The sequence below is a fragment of the Puntigrus tetrazona genome, chromosome 20 (genome assembly GCF_018831695.1).
Source record: "Puntigrus tetrazona isolate hp1 chromosome 20, ASM1883169v1, whole genome shotgun sequence".
Classification (NCBI taxonomy): Eukaryota; Metazoa; Chordata; class Actinopteri; order Cypriniformes; family Cyprinidae; genus Puntigrus; species Puntigrus tetrazona.
In genome coordinates this window covers 14,974,592-14,996,742 of record NC_056718.1, presented here as the reverse complement: position 1 = coordinate 14,996,742, position 22,151 = coordinate 14,974,592, and the positions used below count along the sequence as shown (strand labels likewise).

The 22,151-nt window shown below is 36.1% G+C and overlaps 2 protein-coding genes across 2 annotated transcripts; one reads left to right on the top strand and one right to left on the bottom strand.

Annotated features, from left to right (window-relative positions):
- Nucleotides 1-518: 518 nt before the first annotated feature.
- Nucleotides 519-11,110, bottom strand: fntb (farnesyltransferase, CAAX box, beta). Its single transcript, XM_043218911.1, has 12 exons — nucleotides 10,813-11,110; nucleotides 9,998-10,062; nucleotides 6,768-6,840; nucleotides 5,311-5,402; nucleotides 4,278-4,424; nucleotides 4,096-4,179; nucleotides 3,690-3,776; nucleotides 2,818-2,947; nucleotides 2,294-2,426; nucleotides 1,991-2,102; nucleotides 1,409-1,523; nucleotides 519-1,324 (listed from the first exon to the last, which is right to left on the bottom strand). Exons 1-12 carry the CDS (start codon nucleotides 10,909-10,911, stop codon nucleotides 1,202-1,204), a joined length of 1,260 nt encoding a protein of 419 aa, XP_043074846.1. The 5' UTR covers nucleotides 10,912-11,110; the 3' UTR covers nucleotides 519-1,201.
- Nucleotides 11,111-11,886: 776 nt separating this feature from the next.
- rab15 (RAB15, member RAS oncogene family) lies at nucleotides 11,887-20,481 on the top strand. The gene is made up of 7 exons (XM_043220400.1): nucleotides 11,887-12,410; nucleotides 16,722-16,782; nucleotides 16,860-16,920; nucleotides 17,062-17,139; nucleotides 17,748-17,837; nucleotides 17,930-17,995; nucleotides 18,154-20,481. The coding sequence occupies exons 1-7, from the start codon at nucleotides 12,287-12,289 to the stop codon at nucleotides 18,310-18,312; spliced, it is 639 nt and encodes a 212-aa protein (XP_043076335.1). The 5' UTR covers nucleotides 11,887-12,286; the 3' UTR covers nucleotides 18,313-20,481.
- Nucleotides 20,482-22,151: the final 1,670 nt, after the last annotated feature.

Below are 22,151 nucleotides of genomic sequence, written 5' to 3'. Positions count from 1 at the left end.
CGTTTGTTATGAAACTTGTTTCAAGTTGATACTCACAGCTTGAGTTGTTTTTCTTGATCATTTACTCACAGTCACGTTTTCAACCTGTATGACTTTGTGAGTTCTCTTAAACGCTTGAACTCAGGTGCTGAACTCAAACTGACAAAAAAAAGCACCATGGTTTATATTTTGTGTGTGGTTTAATCAAAGCCTTGTAAAAGAAATGCATGAAGCTTTGCTTATGAAACAAAATTGAATTAGCTCCCCTTCATCATAGTTCTCAAATTTCATTCATACTTATATTTATATGCTCGCATTAGAAGATGCTTCACCACATTTACATCAAAGTGGGTGAGGATGAATTTTATGGATTAATTTAATGCTGCTTTTTTGTTATGCGACAGCCTTTTTTCTCATTTCCTTTAATTTATGTAAAACTGCAGCGTCAACATTCTTCCAAGCTTCTTCTTTTATGTTCCACAAGTCATACAGGTTTCCACCACAGGCATGAGAGTGAGTAAATAATGACAAAAGTTTCATTTTTGGATTAACTGTTCCTTTAATGTACCATGATAAAATGTGATTCCGTTTTGATATTTTTTACCAGCATATTAAGATTAAAAGCATGACTAAATACACTTGAAAAGCTCATTTAACAGCACAGATGATATTTTTCAATTGCAGCCAAAGATTACAAAATGTAAACACCGTATTCATGGCTGATATATCTATATCAGCATATATGGCAGTAACCATATTCATTTCAGTCAAACGGGACTCCAAATTAGAGATGACGGAAGTTAAAGTCAAATAATGGACTGCCCACAGTGAGTATAGATCATCCTCAATACACCAGCCAGGAAATAAAAACAAACTTCAATCCAAGTCTTTATTTCTGTCCAGAACTTACTGCCACGTGCACTCTGGGAAACATTTACCAAAGCCTAAAATAAGCTGGTATGTGCAATAAAATATCAATCAACGACTGGTGCATGAAGAACACCTCGCCTAGTCAGTCTCTACTGTTTTCCCTGGCTAAAACCCATAACCCCATGCCGAAGCTGTAGTAGCAGGCCCTCAGAGTGTTTCCCCATCTGTAGATGCTGTACAGACCAGCAATGGACGTTTTGGCTACAGCATTTACAGAAGACGCCTCTGCGTTAGGTCAAGCTAGCTCAAACCACCAAATATGTTTATAATAAAAAAAAGGGGGAGGAATAGTCTATGACTGATCCATTGCACTTGATGTAGATCCCATCTGAGCTGGAACAGGTAACCGGTGGAAACGTTCAATCGCTTGGGCGACCTTCTCTGGGCAGATGTTGTAAACTGGATGAGTTGGTGCCTGGATAGAGAGATATAAGAATGTCTAGTTATTACTAGTACATTAATCTCAACTTGGCTCAGCTGAATTTTCAACATCTCTCACCAGCCTATTCTCATGCCGACCGAGGATCAGCTCGTTGTGGAGGTCTTTGTTTCCGAAATGCTGTGCTACCGAGAGTCCGCTCAGACAGTAGCAGGTGTGGTAGAAATCTCTAGACCTGTGGGGAATCAGTCAGGAACCATTATGGAAGTCTACTTTGGTCTGCATAGTTAGTTTAAAGCTGACATTTTATTTTAGTTTGATACAAGGTTAAACAAGATGGATGCAATGGTTTTTCGATGACCTTTCTGGGAAGAGGTTTGTGGTTTTGTTCATTACTGCAAGAGCACATTTAAAAATCATTATTTGATTAATGGCATGGATGACAGCGGTAATACAATTTGAAGGTGACACTACCAATGTCCTCATAATTCAAAAGGCTTAAAAAAAACAAAAACAAAAAAAAATCTAAGAATGCCTAAAGTTTCCTGTAAGGGGTAGGTTTAGGTGTAGGGTTGGTGTAGGGCAATAGCACATACAGTTTGTACAGTATAAAAACCATTACGCTTATGGAGAGTCCTCATAAACCACAAATACCATTGTGTGTGTGTGTGTGTGTGTGCGCAGTGGAAGAGATGTACTCACTTGCCCGGTTTGTCCAGAAGGCCTCCACCAGGATTCTGGCAGCAGAGGAGGATGTATTCCTGCAGAGCCTTTCTCTCAAACATCCAGCTACTCACACTCAGCGTTGAGTCTCCTATACACACACACACACAGCGCAAAATTATCACAAGTTAATCTACTAAATCTGACACTAGACCCCTTGTGTTTTTTAGATAAACACACAGACAGAAATGTGCAATGAACGGAAACTGTAACCTTTGTACTATTCACATTGTACTATTCACTTAATAATAAGCACAAATGTTTTGTAGGATGACCGCTCACCTTCTTTAAAAAGAGCCCTGTGGAGTAACGGTAATAGTCCTGCTTGCCAGAAGGAGTAACACCCATCCACCAGCTTGTTACAGCGACCCTGAAATCCACCTTCAAAACGCATTTGTTTGCTGGTTACCCAGCGCTAATGAAGGAAAAAAGAGAGAAAAGCCTCCAATTTACTGGTTTACAAGTATCAGCATAGGAAGATCATTAGCGCTGCTGCCTTATCGTTAAGACAAATCTGCCCGTGTACTGGGACTGTTAATGTCAATGTCTGCCAAAGACCCTGGAGATCTGCTGATCTAAGCATCTACAATTTTGCAGCACACCGATGTTAATATTTTCCAAGCATTTTGAGCGTCCCTGTGGAACCGGTAATGAGACGCTTCTCTTCCAATGTTCAGGATACGTGCAACTGACCTTTAACGCATCTCATAAACTCCGGTTTATTCACTCTAATAGACAGGAAGAGTCAGGTTAAATGAAAGGTGGAACTGTAGCAAAGGGAAAACAAGGCAAGACGAGGGACTTACTAACAAGGCTTTGAGATCCAGCATATGTTCTTTGCCCAGTATGACCAGAGCAGCAGTGCCACAGAAGGTGTAGCCGCCATGTGCCTCCAGTCCTGGAACTCCACCTAAACCGCCCTCCCAGTTCTGACAGCTGAATGCACAACATCACAGTATTTATCATTCAGTCATGTCATTGTGTGCACTGTCTGAGATTTAACTCATTTAGGGATAGAACATGCTTGTGTTTAAAACACAGGGCAGCGGAATGGGACAAATTTACTTTAACTTTTAGGATCTGTCATGCGTAAAAAGACATGAATGCAAAAGTCTAGACCTTCTAGACTAGAGCATGTTTACATAGAAAAGCAGATACAAAAAGAATGCAAAACATGTTCTGAGAGAATTTAAAAAAACAAAAAAACATTCTTTACTGATATTAAAATGTTTTTTCTTTTCAACCGTGTTATATGTGATCACATCAAATTTATAGGGATCTTTCATTTTGTATACAATGTGAAGCTAAATAAAAAGATTTAAAAAAATTGAGAAAAGCACATACCAAAAAAAAAAAAAAAAAAAAAAAAAAATCAAAAATTACATTAGATTTAATATATTTAATAATTTAATTATATTTATATACACAAGATAATTCAAGACATTTAAAAAACTAAATAAATAATACTAAATTAACACTGCCCCCAACACACAGGCAACATTTCATAATTGGGTCATCCCATATTTGAATCAGCCAACCGGAATCACGTATATAATCTAATGGGGGTTCATTCAGATAGGGTTGACATGAAATAATAAGAATTACAAAAAAACATTTGGGATCCATACTTCAAAACAATTTTTTACTTCTATGAAAATGAGAATGTGGAAGTAGTTACCTGAGAATCCAGTTGTGCGTCCCATCAAACAGGGTGGGGGTGATTATATTGGTGAGTGAAGCCACAGAAGCAGCACAATATGCACTCCTATCAGATCAGACACACAAGAGCAACCACGAGTCAACAAGCAGACAACGATCAGCATCTATGAACGTTAATAACTGCAAGCTACATTATTAGAATAAGCCTGAAAGCCTGCGAGATCCAATTGCTTTTCAAAGTGACTTTCTTTGTTTCGCGCTGACCTGCGATAACATGAAGCATTTTTCTAGAATTAATCTGTCTGCAGGGAAAAGTAAAAGGTCATGCTTCAGCGCAGCAACATCAGAAGACGGGGAATAAAGAGATGCGCGGCTGTTGTGAAGATGCTTCAGGGTCTGCTGGAACAAGGGGTGACAGAGCTCACCTGACGTCCACCTCCCCGCCCACATGCATCACAAAGGAGCCATCTGGCTGCTTCACAGAATACAGGAAGTCCAGGAGCTTCTCTCTGGTGGGGGAGAAGACAAACAGAATGCGTTTCCATGGTAATACGATCAATGGAGCATCTGTAGTCAAGCAGGTGATAATACAAAGCAAATGTGAAACCTGTTGATGACTTTGTAGGCCTCCTCTGTGCCCAGGATGCAAAGGGCATTCACAGCAGCGTAGGTGGGAGCCAGGTGAGCGTGTTGACCCGGACCGCCACTGAACCCACCTGTTGGACTCTGACATCTGGCCAGGAACTGACACACACTGCCAGAAAACGGTTAACAGTTACACATTTACAACAGTAGGAATATTAATGTGACAAATGTATTTTAAAATAAGAGAAAGCATTATTAGATATTAAAATTCTACATTATCTTGAGTAATTAACTTAATACTAATTAACGCTCATTTGCGTTAAATATTGAAAGTGAATGTAGATATCACAACATTACACTGTACAGTATAAAATAGGGATATTCGGTTGGAAATTGAAATTATTAGTGTTTTAAAAATAAGTTGAGTATTAAAATTAGAGTAAACAATTCTAAAAGTAAAAATATGCAAAATAATCTCATTAAAAATGCAATACAGAAAATAAAATCAAAAATCTATTACATAAAACAATCTAAATGCAATTCCAAATATTTTATTTTATTTATGCATTTATTTTATATATATATATATATATATATATATATATATATATAAAATGTCAAATATTTTTAAGTAAATCTCTAACTTTACTATTAAAGTCTAATTTGCTATTAATGCTGCATAAAAAGCGCTAATTTTTCAGGAAAGCATTAAAAGACCTAAAGAATGCAGTACAATACAACTACAAAAAGAATTTTCTTATGAATTCACCCGTGTATTACAGTTAGTTTTTTTTTTTTTTTTTTTTTTAGAGTTTGTTAGTCATACCCACCCACGATTTGATAATCCCTCAACCTAGCAGCTAGAAAGCAATCTAAGCATAGTCTGCACGAAGAAAGAATGCATCTGCGTCATAGCTACAAACATAATGCAACTTTGACTTTATCTGTAGCAGTCACTTTAAGACCAAGATAGTAACTGGGTAAGGGGACCTAAGCACCTGTCTCACGGCCACGTGTACTCTGATAGTAAACCACAGAGAAGAGCTGGTACTCACTCTGAGGCAACTGCTGCCGGCACCGGCTCCTCTAGCAACTCCAGACTGTGCAGGATCCAGTAGCAGAGCCAAGGCCGGCTGGCATCCAAACACTGAAGCCAGACAACATGCAGATTCAGCAGCCATCACCACCAGTCTCACACACAGAGCTGCTCTGGAACATGGTGTTCTCAAACAAATAGACACAAATACTCAGCTACCTACCCACCCACCCACATACACGCTTATTGTATCACAAGGCTGTACATCCTTAATAGCTTTGTGGAAACCAGTTCTGTGTGTTTGTTATTAATGAATCCAATCTGCGTTTTAAAAAATCCAGTTAACCAAAAATACAGATACTGTCATCGTTTACTCACCCTTGTATCACAAAAAAAGTTATTGCATGATTTTTAACGTCAAACCCTAAATGAAATTTTTAACAGAATGTCTAAACTCCTTAATAAATACGCTGAATTATAATGAAATTGTTCTTTGGATTATTATTTTTTTTATTACTGTACGTTGAGAAGTCCACAGATCATGCAAGCTGTATGACTTACTTTTATGGGTTGAAGCAAAAGAGGAAATAATGACACAATTTTTAATTATGGGTGAACTAGCTCTTTAAGTTATTAGGCCTGTCACAATAGCAACTTTTTGTTGTGTGATATATTGCCCCATAAATAATTGTGCTAACCGATATTATTGTCATTTTAAGCCACCGAATGTACAATCATAATATAACAGCATAATAATGCAAGAAGGCCTACACACTTTCAACTAAAGACAAGCATAAAATATTTAGAACGTGGAAATTAAATATCAATGCCTTCAAACCTTAAATAAATAGTAAATACACATTTTTTTTTTTTTTTTTTATTACAAGTAGAACTTTTGATTTTTCCATCTAAAGATTTTTCCTCTGAAAAGTAAGGGTGCACACTCTTGCTAAAAACACAATCGTATGCAGAAAGGTACAGATCCCTAAACACGGCAATATCTGTAGATGAAGTTTTTTGTAGAAGGATTTGAAAAATGTGAACTAGTACCTCATGACTATGACCACATTATGTACAAGAAGCTGAAAAAGACATGGGTTCAAGCAGAATGCAAAAAACTATTTTTTAATGTTATTCTGCTTTTCATCATTTTTTTTTAATGTAAATGTACTGGATCACCAAAAATGATTGAGGTCATGTACATATATTGTGCGTTAAGTCGATATATTGATTATTGCGACAGGCCTGTAAGTCAGTGTTATACTTAAAAATGATTATTAACTGTCTAAAATCAAATAAAACACACACACAAAACACTCACAAGTTGAAGTACAAAAATAATAATGAAAACATAATAATAGGTATATTATTAATAAGCATATTATAAAATCTGTGTCAAAATATTAACAAAAACTATTAATACATTGCTGATACTAAAACACTGCTTTAAGTCTTTTTTTAGAAGACATTGTTTACCTCATATGCATCAGAGAGATGGCGTAAACCTTTCTTCAGATAATGATAGTGTTGCTCCCTCAGTAAAGCGGGCCTGAAAAAATAGCGTACAATCATCCGTTTAATCATCACAAATCTTTTTTCACATTAAACATATCTCTCTTTTCACGCACTGAAAAGTGATCAATTTCAACTTTCAAGATTTATAACAGCCTAGCACAAGGCAACAACTTATTTGTACAAAGCGAGTTCAACAATGAGCTGACATCCTCCAATTATCCCCATCAAAGGAAGCGGCAAGCGTTCAAATGATAGAGTCCATGAGTCAGAACAGCCTGCACGCAGTACGCTTGACTTCAGCGCTGGCCGCAGAGGTGCTGGGGCAGGTCTAATTTGAGGGTACCTCAGCTGAAAGAACAGATCATTAACCCCTGTTCTTTCTCTCCTCTGCTGCTCTCTGCTGGGCCACAGAAAGCACAGTTATTATATTTGTGACAAACCGAACAGAATACGGCCTTCAACAGGCAGGTTGCATATGAATTAATAAACAAACTACAATGTTTTTTTCAGGGTTTAGGGATGAATTGAAAGCAACAGCATTTATTTTTAATGGAAATGTTTTGCAAAACCGTAAAATGTCTTTATTGAAAAACTTTGCTCAATTTAATGCATCCGTGCTGAATCAACATATTTATTTATACTGACCCTAAACCTCTTAACAGCTGTGTATATTTCTTAATTATTTATGCCAAAAATTATTCACCATTTACAACGCTAAGAACATATTGTCATTATCATATTACGTGCCATAAACTGGAAGCTTAATGCTTACAAATGTGTTTTTTTCCACAGTTTTGTCATTGGGGTGTAAAATTAGAAAAGTTGTACATTTGACAACAGAGGCAAAAAGTACCATCTGGATATGCGGCAGAACGGCCCATGTGCTACCGCGGCATCTAGACCAAATGTTTGGGGTTATACAACCTTTGTCTGGCAGTCTGATTACATCAGTTTAAGCACAGTCGGGTTTCTCTTTTCATCTACACAGGTACAAGTTCTGAAATACACAGACCTCTGGTGGAAAGAGGAGAAAACAGCGTGTAGGGCTGGGCAATAGATATTGAATATTAGGGCTGTGTGATATATACTGTTCGATATATATTCATGCGTATCGTGTCAGTAAAGCCGGTTCTTTGATTAGCGCTAAATCTCCATCGGCTGCTTTCATATGCAAACACCAGTTAACACACAGAGCTGTAGATCACCGACAAACTTTTCCAATGGACCACCTGTGCAACTGAACGCAATATTGTGTAGCTTGTCAGTGATCTATGACTGTGTGTTAACTGCTGCTTCATTTGAAAACAGGTGATGGAAATTTACTGCTAGTCAAGGAACCAGCTTTACTGACTGAGATATATATATATATATATATATATATATATATATATAAATAAAAGAGTGTCTAAAAATGAATATGAAATGACAGATGATTATAATCAATTTGACTGGTGATCTGACCAGTCGTAGTAGCTTCTCTATTCTATTTTTGCTTATTGTTCAATTAACAAAAACAAAAAAAAAGTTCTCTATAGCTTGCTCTGTTCTTTTTCTATTCTGTTTACTTTTTTAGTAATTATATAATTTATAAACTCCCTGCTACGTGTAGTACGTTAAGCTAACTGAGACTTGTTCTAGCACTTGCTGATTTTGATTGCTTCCAGTGTCCTCATTTGTAAGTTGCTTTGGATAAAAGCATCAGCTCAATGAAAGTGTAATGTAATGAATTGAATCTGTTTTTTTGTTTGACAAACAACCAGACATGAGAGTAAATGTACTTGAAAACTGTGTGTACTGGTGTTTTCCGGCAGTTGAAACCTTCTGATGTTCATTCATGTTTATTTTAACTAGTAAAGAGAAAGAGATGATTGGTTTCATTGGTATTTTTCCATGCCTGATACCATGATGTGTAGCATGAGAGCGCTACATGGATGTAGCAACTAAGGGTGGTGGGGTTTTTTGCGAAGGGGCAATTACAGAATATCATGACTATAATGAATTCTTGAAAACTAAGATTAATGCACCAAATTTCAATTCTCCTGCAAACTAAGTATTTAAATGTTCAAGCAACTAGTTCCCCATTTGAAGACTTTTAGTGCTATTGGGAACAGAGTCATGCCCCAGAGCATCTCTTAAACCACAAACCACTTCTTTGGTGCTAAAACTTGTGCAGCACTTGCATTATTAACCCCAGTTGTCGAATGTGAGAATGTGTCAGAATATACTTTTTTTTTTTTTTACCCTATTGTTAGATTTAAAAGTGTTAATTTAATTCAAATGAGTCAATGGTTAACTGTTTTTTTTTTTGTCGCTAAACATTTTGAATGCGTTTTAGTAACAACAGCTGTCTATCCAAATCATGTTGTATTAATTTTTGATTAGGGGAAGAACAAAATCACCATATGCAAAAAATATTGAGTAAGTGACAGAATTCAATATACTGAGACCAAATTTTTTAGGTATTTTGCCCAGAGCTACCAAATTAGTGTCCTAGTTTTCTAAATATGTTGTGATGCTACAAAATAATAAAAATGAAAAGACTGTGCTACAAAACATACATGGCAGACACAAACAGCGAACTAGGGCTGTCACGGTTATGAAATTTTGCTGACAATTAATTGTCTAATAAATCATGGCAATTACGACGATTAATTGTCTGTTTTAGGGCTTTGACATTTAATTCTCATACATTTTGTTTGTTGTTTTATGAAATAATTTTGATTATTTAAATTAAATATTTTGCAAGTTTTTTCTCTAACAGGAAGTAAATATTAATACACATAACACATAAAATTAATTATTTAATGAATATCCTAAAAAATTGAATTGTTCATCAGAAATAAACACAATAAAGTGTCCACAATTAAAAAACTGAAAAGAAAAATATAATCAAATGCACTAATTTCTTTAAATGAGGTTTTGTTTTGTTTTTTTAGAGAAGATGCGCGATCACCGCGGTGATCTGAAATCATTTGCGATGAGACGATTATTTAATCACCATGATAGCCCTATAGCGGACAATCTAGTGGTTCGTTGCCAAAGACATTTTATGAACATATTGTACTCGTACAGAATAACAGTGACTGCTGTCTAAAAGAAGCACACTGAAGCTCAAAGAACTGATTTAACAATACTGATTTAATAATACCCCGCTTTGGGTTAATGGCCAGAGAAGGCTAAACTTTACTTACTGCGGTGAGGTGTGAATTTGCTGGTAAACACTGTACACCTCTTGAATACTGCGTTCAACTTTTCTCTAAATTTAATGATAAAACAGGAAACAAAAAAATGTGGAAGTGAATTAACCAAATAGAAAATGTGACAACAAGCCAAATGACATGCAGACAAAAAGGTACACTGTGGTCGACGCTGCCTGTGTATATGGGTGGCTGACATCTACGCAAAAGATAAAAATACTGCCTTGTATATTTATCATATATTAAATCATAGAGTTAATTAATAATGCATACTATTATTCCAAGTGCTTGAACTTTTCTTTCTTCACACTTTATTTTACAAAATGAAGGAAACTGAAAATAATACAGTCTTTACAGTTAATACTGTGCGTTATTATGCCAGGTTTACATAAATAGCAACCTTTCATGGTTAACTGTCAACCACCCATGTAACAATGCAGGGCATACACTACAGTGCAGCACAACATAAACCAGTGAAGTATGAGCAGATTCTCCAACGTTAACAAACGTTCACTCAGTAATAAAAAGTCTGTCATCGTTTAGAGTAAATGATGACAGAATTTACATTTTTGTTGAACTCCCCTTTTAAAAACCAACCTATGCTATTTATAAAAGTGTAATAAAACTAGAGGAGTAAGTACTAGGCGAGCTGGATGCAGTGGCATTAATTTAATTACATTGCGCACGTGCCGATTTTTGGTAAGCCCTAGCGTATCCCTCAGCAAAGTGATGAAGCACAGACAGAGTAAGTAGACAGTTAGCTTTACGCTAATACCAATTAGCTAACTAATACTAAGAGTTAAGCTCACCTGTTCTTTCGAGGTCACCGTTTGCACTCCGTCATCGTTGAAAAGCTCAGAGGAGTGTGATTCACGAAAGCATCGCAGAGGAGGAGACGCCTCTTCCATGATGAGATTTGAAAACACATGCACTGTAATAGAAAGGGAGCAGTTTTCCAGCAGAGCAAGTGTCAAGACGGCGTGGGAGGGGTTTCCTCAATGGAGTCAAGTGACTTACAGCTCAAGTACGGAAAGCCTAAAGGCACATTTGAGAAAGCTGTAATAAGGGATGAGACGTTCTGCGGTTCTTCGTCAGAAACGGCTGGGGAAAGAAACGTGATTATTTTACGTCATGACGCATTACGTATTACGTCGTACCTAACGTCCTTGCGTGGCAATAAATTCTTAACGTAACATTTTAAATGTATGTATTTGTTTCATAATTTGTTTAGGCTATTTATGATTGTATTTTATTTTTCACGTTATTTATTTATTTTGTATATGTGCAAATGTGCACGTGGTTTAACGTTTCATGTGAAATTTGTAAATGCTTATTTATTTTTCTGTAGACATATTATACGTCCTAAAACATTTAATAAAGTCAAATATATATATATATATATATATATATATATATATATATATATATATATATATATATATATATATATATATATATATATATATAAGCCAATGATAAATGTTTTTAGAAAATATTTTATTTACTTAGTTTTGGTTTTGTTCATGATTCAGTTAAAAAAATAATAATTTAGAAGCTAACTATTAAACATGAAACAATACTTAAATTAATTTACATATTTTTAATGAAAACACGTTTAGACGTTGCAATAAAAAATACAAATAAAATAAAGCCATGTGTCCGAAATGAAAGTCCACGTTTCAAAAATGATTCGATTCGATTAGTGAACAAATCGTTTAGTCCGGTTCACATTCAAAGATCGGTCACGATTATAATTATAACAACTATCATTCCTTTTTGTTTTGCTTTGCTTTTTTATTATTTGTATTTTATTATTGTTTTTTTTTAATCCTTTTCGACTGTATAAAACGCTAATCTGATTTGTTTTACGCCCTAGTTTTTTAAATTCTGACAACCATGTACTGTAAACGTACACAAACGCGTTTTACTCACGCAGTGGGTATAAGATTAATATAAAAATTAATCTAGGTCAATATCGCTATCAAAATCGTGATGCTGTGTGTCCGTAATCTCCACCCATTTCCTGAGGTGTGAAGGATGTCGGCGGAACGCACGGAGAGCGTTCTGTAGCCCACCGCACCCACCGCCACCGGAACGGCAGCAGCAGCAGCGTTCCTGACTGATTTCTGTTCACATCGACTCCTGCTTTCTCCACACAGTATTTCGGGGAATCGGCACGCAAGCGACGGACCGGTCGATGGAAAAAGAGAGAAGATGATACCGTGAAGAGGGTGGACATGGAAACCCGACGCTGAGTTCCTTTAATTGTGACCATAAGACACCATGGCCAAACAGTATGATGTGCTGTTTAGACTCCTGCTTCTCGGAGACTCCGGTGTCGGCAAAACCTGTTTATTATGCAGATTCACGGACAATGAATTTCATCCCTCTCACATTTCCACCATCGGTAAGAGTGTTACTTTAATGCATCCGTTCCAAGAGTTGCAGAACAAGCAGCACTTGCCGATAAGAAAACCCATAGCAGCGCTGGGCCATTATAGTCTATGAGCCGTGAAAAGAATGGCTTGAGAATTACACCACATAGTGAGACGCGTTCACACAACCTCTTCTGGTTGTTTCTGAGATGCCCGGCCGTATCTGCGCGTGAAGTCTTCAAATGGTGCGTTTTTAAACAACTGTGACAAACCCAGCAGCGTTTGTTTTGAATTGTTCTCATAGATAATCAAATGCGTTCGTCTAAATTAGTGTGAAATCGGAGGTTGCCCGACTGGCAGTGAGCACACAGAAAGTGTAGGTGTGTTGTCGCATGCAATTTTTTTTACTAAAATATTGATGCGTAAAAGTGTCCTGTCAGCCATTTCAACTCATAGGCTGCACGCTGTTCTATGCAAGTTCTAAAATATTCATGCGAAATGGAATCAGGTTTTACTAAATTAACTAATAAGTTTTGCTCTCAGCTGTGAGAAATATGGAAAGATTTTTATTGCAATCTCTATTTTATCACTGTAGGCTTGTGAGAACTCCCAGTTTAGGGATTATTTTTATTTGGGCTTATTGGGTGTTATGAAAAACAAATTTTGGCTCTTCATAAACCTCTCGTTTTGGTATTTATATAGTGTGTGCTTGGTCTAGTGGGACGTTTTCCCAGTGAGCCGACATTATGTCCCGACAACAACCAATTTACTCATTTGAAGAGGATTATTTTCATACAACAAATATATAATTTTATATTTTTTTATTTACAATTTGCATAAGGACACTTAATTACTTCAACTACAAACCCCTGCTCAATACTTCACTACTTATACTTTATTTGTTGTGCATCGCTTAACGTGTTTAAAGGTAAACTAGATGCTTCTTTATGTATAAAAAAATCAAGGATAGTTTTAACAAGGACGAAAAATAAATGGTTACCGTTTACTTGCCTTTCAGAGCCTTTTTGCTGCCATGGAAACTGTGGAAGTAGCCATCTAGCAAAATGTCTTAGCTGCTCTTTTCCGTGCATTGAACAAAAAAATGACGATGAGAACCGTCCCCATGAAAAGTCGCTGTATGGAAGCTAGCAGCTAGGGCATTGTGTTAAATGTCTAAGTTTGTGTTCCACAGAAGGGAGAAAGTCGAATGTGTTTGAAGGGCGAGCGCATGTTTTCGGTGAGCTGTGAAATCTGTGTAAAATCATGTATGAAAAATGTATGCTAGAAGAGTAAACGCTGTCAAAGTGCACATTCTGGCCGAACTATTCCTTTAATGAAGCATTTGAAATGCTGAGGCCGTACCAAAAATGTTATCCCTCAATTAAGTCATGCTTCATTAGGTGTGGAGTGAATGTCAGGCTGTTATTTTGCAAAAGTTCAGGATATGCTCTCTCATTTTTTCCAAGGGAGCGAACGACATCAAGGGGCTTACTCTCAAAATCATGCGTAAGATTCATAACACCCTCCTATTGTTCCTGATGATGATGATATCCCCCAAATCGATAAGAAATCATAGGCCCTGACTCATTCCTGCAGCCTGCTGTCTGTCTCGCGGCTGTTTATTTAATATTCTGGGATGGATCTCTTTTGGTTAAGTAGTGATGTGATACAGAACAATCTTTAACTGCAGGAGATAAAAGCTTTAGTCTGACCGGTCCTGAGAGATGGCCGGTGTCTTGCTCTAAAACATGGTTCAATAAGCTCTAGTCCTCAGGGCTGTGACCCATATATATTATGATACTAGACTGTCAAGGACCTTAGCGCTGTACTGAAACATTATTCACAGTGGAAGAGATATCCGTGTGGTCTGCAAGTTAATTCGAAGCATTAGCAAATGGTTCTTAGACGTTATCTGTTCGCCTCGAGGCAACATGCTGTTATGCTAAATTATTCTTGCTATAGAAAGCAGCTGTTGATTGATTAGTTTGAGGATAACAAACGAAACGATACGGGCTTCGTTTCTGTTTCGTTGCTTTCCGCAGACGATTGTTTATGATGCCGTCAACGCTAGAGAAATCGGACTCGTGTTTGAATTTGTATGCGCTAATCACCATAGCATATCTGTCTGTTTTCTTGTCAGGATTATTTCCAATTAGCCACCGTCTCAGAAGGAAAGCGTCAAAGTGATGATTCAATTGTTACAGCTCTGGCACATTATGTCAAGTTTAATACTTATTACCGTCTGTCAAATAGCCATTCATTTAAAGGAACAAAGTTTTATTATCGGAGTTACGAAGTATTTCACTACAGTGTTTTCATATTTTTTTGGGGAATCTATAATGTACATCCACTTTATTTAATCTGGGGGAGGTTTTACGCGACACCCCCATTAACTAAAAACAGAAAAGTTTGTATGCGTTTTGGCCTTTCATTTACACAACAACATTTTGAGAGCTTGAAATTGCCAAATTCAAAAACAGTTTCTTAAAGTGCAAGTTTTTGAGGATTTGTTTTTGTTTTTAGGCTGTAGATATGTGTGCAGGCGTCTGGGGTTTTTCTTTTTCTTTCACAAAGCGACATTGCCAACTGCTGGCCTGGCATGCGTGGGACAGCCTCTTTAGTCGTTTCCGATCTCTGACAAAATTGTAATTTTCAAAAACCAAAAGGTAAATCATTGCCGTTTTACTCATCATTGTCAAGTAAAACCTTAAGTTACATTTACAAAGTAAAGAAATGCGTTTTACTTTTTAGCATTTTTATGCACAATTTAAAGTAGATCTTAAATAAAAGACCAGAGCAATTTTAATGAGGTCAGAATGCTACCTTTTGGTTCTCTTTTAGTCCCACACTTTGAACTGTAGAAGCATAATGGCTTTTTATGAGAAGCATTGCTATAGATGGATGAGTGAACACTCTTCAGTCTAAAAAACTATATTCTAATGCTGAATTATATTCAGGTAACAGGTTTCTGCTCTATGACCTTTACATAGTCAGAAGAATGAGAAAATAGTCATTTTAAGTTTCTATTCTATTTTTAAAAACGTTTTTTAAATAGTTTCTTTTTGCATAAAAATACTAAAATTAGAAAATCTCTTAAAAAGGCAGAAAAGTGTTTCTTTTTCTCTTTTTTTTTTTTTTTTGAATAATTTTAGCTGGTATCTGTATCTAGTATAGTGTAGTATCTCTACTGTTCTCAATATGTTTTACACCCCTACATGGTATTGATTAAAATAAAATGATTTTTGGAGGAAAGCTGGTTTATATAATCAAGAACCCATCAGAACTGCTCCTTGAGAATATGGAGCAAATATGAGCTAAACACTCTTAAAGGTGCACTTTTATTTTGGCGTATTTCGCGGTATTGTTGTTGTTCTTTCACTGCTGAGATTCTGGAAGAGAGGATGGGAAGGGCAGCTCTTTCATTATTATCCGTTGCCCCAGGACAACCAATTGAGTGGCTGTAGTGATGACCTTTCCGGTGTGTGCCTGCGTGAAAGCTCAAGGCACTAACGCTACTGCTTTATTTAACGTGGTTTAATAAAGAAGAGGCTATGGAGCTCCGTGGATGGCATTCAGCTGTTTTCAATATGGTACTCATGTCTTATTTTACTATTTCTTGTGCTTACATGCCATCTGCTTGCAGACGTTGAACTGAATGCTTTAAAAAAAATAGTTTGATGTAAGTTTTCTCTAACTAAGACATTTGGCAATTAATCTTTTTTTAATAACTGACTGCTGTTGTTTTGCCGTCGTAATTGTTATTGAGAATGTAACGTCCTAGAAAAAAAACTACTCCTCCGGGAGCTGGAGTGTCTCGCAGTGGACCCTACTGACATATGTCCATTTATTATAGCGGTTTTGCTGAGGCTTTGTTTTCTTGCCTGCCTCAGGTTTAAAAAAAAAAAAAGAGGTGTTTTCTTTCAGGGCTCAGGAACTCTCATTATGGTTTCACAACTTACAAGTACACATCATTCTTACTACACTATCATGTTCACTTCATGTGTGTCTAAAGAAATTGCATTATTCTTATATAATTTTTTTATTATTATTGTTTTTAAATAGGTGAACAGAGATCAAGTATTAACAATTAATTTTTAATTTATTTGTCAAAATCTCTCTGGTATTCGTCACCATTTCTGCTTCTTTTTCTTCTTATTCTTTATTACTTCTGTCTTTTTATGAGTCTGATTCGACCGATTCAGTGACCTTCATGAGAGCACTGGTTATGCTAAAAGATTTAATTTAGATCTAGCTTAGAGCCTGAAGGTAATTGCACAGATGAGTTGTGTCAATATGACGCTTATTTTATTTCCAAATTATTGAAATGTTTTTTTTGACCCCAGGTGTCGATTTCAAAATGAAGACTTTGGAGATAGACGGCATTAAAGTACGAATACAGATATGGTAAGTCGATTTTTCTGTGATCATATAACGGCGTTTGATCCGCTGGTTCTTCTAATCGGATACGTGTGTTTATGCAGGGACACAGCAGGTCAGGAGAGATATCAGACCATCACAAAGCAGTACTACAGAAGAGCACAGGTGAGCTCCACACATCTTACTGGCTCACATACTCATCTGATAATAGAGGCAGGTCTAATAGAGATGCCCGTTGAGTGATAATTCCCTGATAAACTCTCATTATTATGTTTGGGTGGACTGAAATGGATTCTGTATCAACAGGGCATTTTTCTGGTGTATGACATCACAAGCGAGCGCTCGTTCCAGCACATCATGAAGTGGGCCAGCGACGTAGATGAGGTGAGGCTGTGGAGTTTAAAGCATAGCTGTCTTACTGTAACTAAATATAACCCGCTTCTTATTAATATCTCATTATTTAAATTCCACCGCACCCCTCTTTCTCTCTTTACAGCAGCTTTAGACTTGAAATCGAATTGAATTAACAGAAATTGAACGTTTAGGGATTTAGGAAAAAGGAAAAACTTAGAAGCATTATGATGTAAAAAATATAATATGCACTTATTTCTGGGACACTAAGCAAGTTAATTACTTTTTACCAATTTTTACTAGTAATATACAAAATTAGAAAATATAAAGAAATAATCAAATCCCACTGTATTATTCATGTTACATTTAAAACTTGGTCCCCTTTCTGAGAAATAATGTATGTCCTGATCTATCTATCTATCTATCTATCTATCTATCTATCTATCTATCTATCTATCTATCTATCTATCTATCTATCTATCTATCTATCTATCTATCTATCTATCAAAAAAGCTTCATAAAAACCGTATTGGTTCTGTAGTATGAACTCTGTTTCATAATATTTGTCTGTTTCTGCTTTTCCCCATCAATTTGCCTCTACTGAGTGTCTCCTCCTCCTCGTCTGTTGTGTTTCTGATCAGTACGCCCCTGAAAAAGTGCAGAAGATACTTGTTGGGAACAAGTCTGATGAAGAACAGAAGAGACAAGTAGCTACAGAACAGGGAAATAAGGTAAATAAATAATATCATCCTCCTGTGAACTGCGTCTTTCATTCATACTGATATTGACACTTTTCAGACATTAATCTTCTTTTTCGCTCCAGCTTGCCAAGGCTTATGGAATGGACTTTTTTGAGACAAGTGCCTTTACCAACCACAACATTACAGAGGTCCAATTTTGTGTTTTTTCTTCTCGTTGTTTCTGTATTTTATATATTGTTTCTTTTTAAATATGAGTAATAGTGAAGCCACGCGACCGTTTGATTCTTTTGTTTGCACGTTTGCATTATCTACAGCTAACGTTTTTTTATCTTTCCTTTATTAACAGTCTTTCACCCGATTGGCCGAATTAGTCTTACAAGCCAATAAGAAGGATCTTGATTTGTTGGGAGGATCCATGAACGACGAGTTCAGTCTCGCCGTTTTGGAGGAGCAGGAAGGATTGTGTAATGTTAGCGACGACGCCAGTAAGTCCTGCTGGTGCTGAGGACAGGAAGTGACTACCTTTTTTTTCCATATTTATGTTACGTTTACATATTGAATTTCATTTTCCAAAATCGACAGTTCTTGTTAAACAGTGTTTGGTGCCTTTAATGGCTTATTTCCTGCTGATTCTTATAAATATTATTTCTTAATCATTATTTATTTAAAATTGACTGTGAATTAGGATGGAACGTTACAGATTATAGTATATGTATATTAACATTATTTTTCTCAGTAGGAAAAACGAGATCGAAAGGCCACTGCAGTGCAATTGTACATTATTTATTTATGCTCATTCAAGCCACACATTAAGAGCCAGTCAAACATTATATTTAAGTTAACATATAAAATACAAGTTGATTAAAAGTGCAAGGCAGCACTGACCAAATGGTTTATTTGAAGGAATAGTTCAATCAAAAATGAAAATGTCCTCCTGAATATTTACACACCCTCAGGCTATCCTATATGCAGATGAGTTATCATAACAGGAGAAATTAGCATGATGTTTTATTTTGATTTAGCAACACTTGCCCACCAATGGATCCTTTGCAATTAATGGGTGCCGTCAAAATAAGAGTCCAAACTGCTGATAAAAACATCACAATTAATCCACAAGTAAGCAACAATAAATGTCTTGTGAGGTGAAAAGTTGTGTGTTTTGTAAGAAACACTGTTTGTAAGTTTAAACTAAAGTAAAAGTTCATCTGCTATTGTCTCCTAAAAACAAAAAAAACACCAACACGTTTGGTCTTCTCTTGTAAACAGTGCTTAATCTGTGCGTATGTCTCTCTTGAATTAGAAAAAGCAATATTATGGATAGTGTCTTAATGATGATTTGTTTCTCTCAGACACGGCTTTCCGTTTTCCAAGATGTTAATTGGTGGACTAGAGTCATGTGGATTATTATGATGTTTTTAATCAGCTGTTTAAACTCATTCCGATGGCACCCATTCACTACAAAGGAGCCTCTGGTGAACAGGTTCTGCTAAATTGATTCAAATCTATTCAGATTTAAAACAAACTTGTCTACATCTTGAAAGACATAAGGGTGATTTTTAGGCAAATTGTCATTTTTGGGTGAACAGTTCCTGGTTATATGGCTTTAGCAGCATATTCTTTCTTGTGTTTTGTTATGGGACTTCATGTGAATATTATTCAGATCTGATTCCGCTTTCTATGAAATTCACGAATGCTAAAACCTTGACCAATGAATGCCCTTTCAAGGTAATACATGTTTTCTTGAATGATGAATTGATGAAACGTCACACGTCACTGTAACAATCTAAGCTTGTTTTCTGTAAAAGCACTGTAAAAAAAAAAAAATACCGTCACCAAACGTGCTGCTTACCAGTTCTGGTCCACTGTGATTGTAAATGAATGCAAGGATTTTTATCTCATTAATCTGAGGTCACTCACTAATTTACTCAAATAGTATCATTTAATGTGGTATTTTATACCAGTAGTGCATCAAGCTCTTTTTTTCCATCAATAATCACTATTTAGCTGATTTAGAATAGTTGGAATGTTTCAACTTTTACTCTTTAGATGATTCTGGAATCGATGTGGTTTAATTTCCTCACAGCGCACAGAATGATGTTTTTCTCCTGCTTAAGTCAACATCACACAAACTTGAGTGAAATGTATGCGGACTGAAACCGTTGTGATGCCTAGCATTGATGGCGGCGTTATATTGTTAAAGATTTGATGTATATTACACTATTGCAGCATTTTTTGTGTGCAAGTGGTATTGTACTATGTTGAGTTAAATGAACTCTTGAATAATGCTGATATGTTTACCTGTTGAAATATGTCCATGAAAAGAAAACTGAACAATTGAAATGCGTACGTGGTTATTTATATATAAACTGTAATATTGTGATTCTGTTTAGGGGTCAAATAGTTATAGGCAAATAGTTGAATAAACATCTAATTCCGAAGCGGTTTTCTATTATTATTAATATTATTATTACAATGAGAAATTTGGATAGAAATTTCTCTGTAAGTGCGACACCACAAGTTAACACTAGGAGGCAGTTTTGCAAAGCTGAAATCCTTGTGCTGAAATGTATTTATGCAAAATAAAACACACTGGCGGGAAAGAAAACGGGACGATGAATGTGTTTACAGTGTTATATAATACTCAGAACTGGGGAATAAACATTTATAAAACTTATCCATACGTTTTTTTAAAATATTGAGGTCAATTCATTTGCTCAATTTTATCAAGGTCACGATATTTTTTTTCCTCAGAACAAGAATGCCTTGATGCTACTGATTATTAGTGGTGCTTTAAAAGTATTCTGAAACCAAATATTCCGCTTGTGCATTTTGAAGCGAAGCAGGCCCGTCTCTTTCAAGGCCGTTCACAGCTGGATGAGGTTTTGAAGCAAATTTAACGTTTTATGTGCTTATGTTTGCAGCTAGTTTGTAAGCGAGTGATGCACATAGATGCAACGTTTACGGTGCAATTACACAATAAAATAATACAGTGTCACTAAATTTGTTACACCTTACGGAAAGGGTACTTCTAAATCGTTTCTTAATCTTAGTTCAAGTTAATTTCTTTATAATGAATAATTTTATTATTATTTAAATTAATAATTAGATTTTTTGTATTGTTTAATGGACCTGAGCTAATTAAGTAACCATGTCTCCATACTATGAATGTAACATTAATTGCATGGGCTGAATATTATCTTCTGCAGAACTGTGATGGTCACAGGTGTTTTGCCAAGTAAGACATGGTCCTGGATCAGCATTATTGTCCAAAAATATAGATAAATAAATCTTGTTTGCTCTTTACAAGGGAGTAGAAGAACCGATCCCTGATCATAAGCCTGAAAATGATATTTCTAGACAATTCCCTCAAATCTGATTGGTTAATTGGAATGGTGAAATCACTAGAAAATCGTGTATTTTTGTGTTACCCCACAATCTCAAATGCCAAATAAGACTTATGTAAAGTAGCAATGCAATACATCACATGCATGTACATCTATTTACAAAAACAAAACGTTTATTAATATTATTAGAGTGCTCTAAGCCTGTTTGGCTCACATGAACTCACAAATATTTCTTATTCTACCAAAGCGCTCGTTGATTTGCCTAATTCTGCTGTTTGCCTTTTACCCAAATACTTCATTTAAATGTGCATTGTGTGTGAGGATGCATTTGTAAGGCTTGTTAGTAAATCTGTTCAGGTGTCACGATGTGTTCTCTTGACGATGGCTCTAATATTATGTGTCGTCTCTGAGAGAGTGGGCCAAGTGTAAGAGCTCCATGTAGTGCCGCTAATGAAATGTGTAAGCTAAATAATCTGACTTTTTACATCTCACAAGGTCTCATCAACTGTCTAGTTGCATGAGGGAGAACTCAAGCCCCCTGCACATGATGAAGATGTTGAAAAACGAAGGTCTAACTTAGATAACAAAATGCTTATCATGAAGAGAGTCTAGAGATTACATGAGAACGCATTTGACTCCCATTTTTGCGCAGAACTTTAATCCAGCTACTGTCATTAGTCTCACTTTTGATTTAAACAAGATCGCATCTTTTTTTTCTTTATCCCCATTGTTAGCATTTTGAGATTTGTTTTTGAAAGAAAGAGAGAGCTTTAAAAACAGCCCTTAGCTCCCTTCAGTTTTCCTTTCCTAGATAATCCTGTCATGCCATAACCAAATACTTCCATGCAATTGGCTCTTACCTATCCTCATTTAATCACTGATTTGCTCAGAACAAAAACTTGCCAGGCATTGAGAGAAATAAACCAACACATCCTTAGGAGAGAGAGAGAGAGAGATACAAGATGTGCTTTAGTATTATTTTTGGGGTGCGTGCGCATGC

Excerpts from the sequence above, each read along its gene's own strand:
- fntb (XM_043218911.1), bottom strand. The coding sequence starts at position 10,911 with ATGGAAGAGGCGTCTCCTCCTCTGCGATGCTTTCGTGAATCACACTCC. Across the intron at positions 4,425-5,310 it reads CCGGCAGCAGTTGCCTCAGA|TGTGTGTCAGTTCCTGGCCA; the intron begins GTGAGTACCAGC and ends GTTTTCTGGCAG. Across the intron at positions 1,524-1,990 it reads CTTCTGGACAAACCGGGCAA|GTCTAGAGATTTCTACCACA; the intron begins GTGAGTACATCT and ends GATTCCCCACAG.
- rab15 (XM_043220400.1), top strand. The coding sequence starts at position 12,287 with ATGGCCAAACAGTATGATGTGCTGTTTAGACTCCTGCTTCTCGGAGAC. Across the intron at positions 16,783-16,859 it reads AAAGTACGAATACAGATATG|GGACACAGCAGGTCAGGAGA; the intron begins GTAAGTCGATTT and ends GTGTTTATGCAG. Across the intron at positions 17,838-17,929 it reads CTACAGAACAGGGAAATAAG|CTTGCCAAGGCTTATGGAAT; the intron begins GTAAATAAATAA and ends TTTTCGCTCCAG.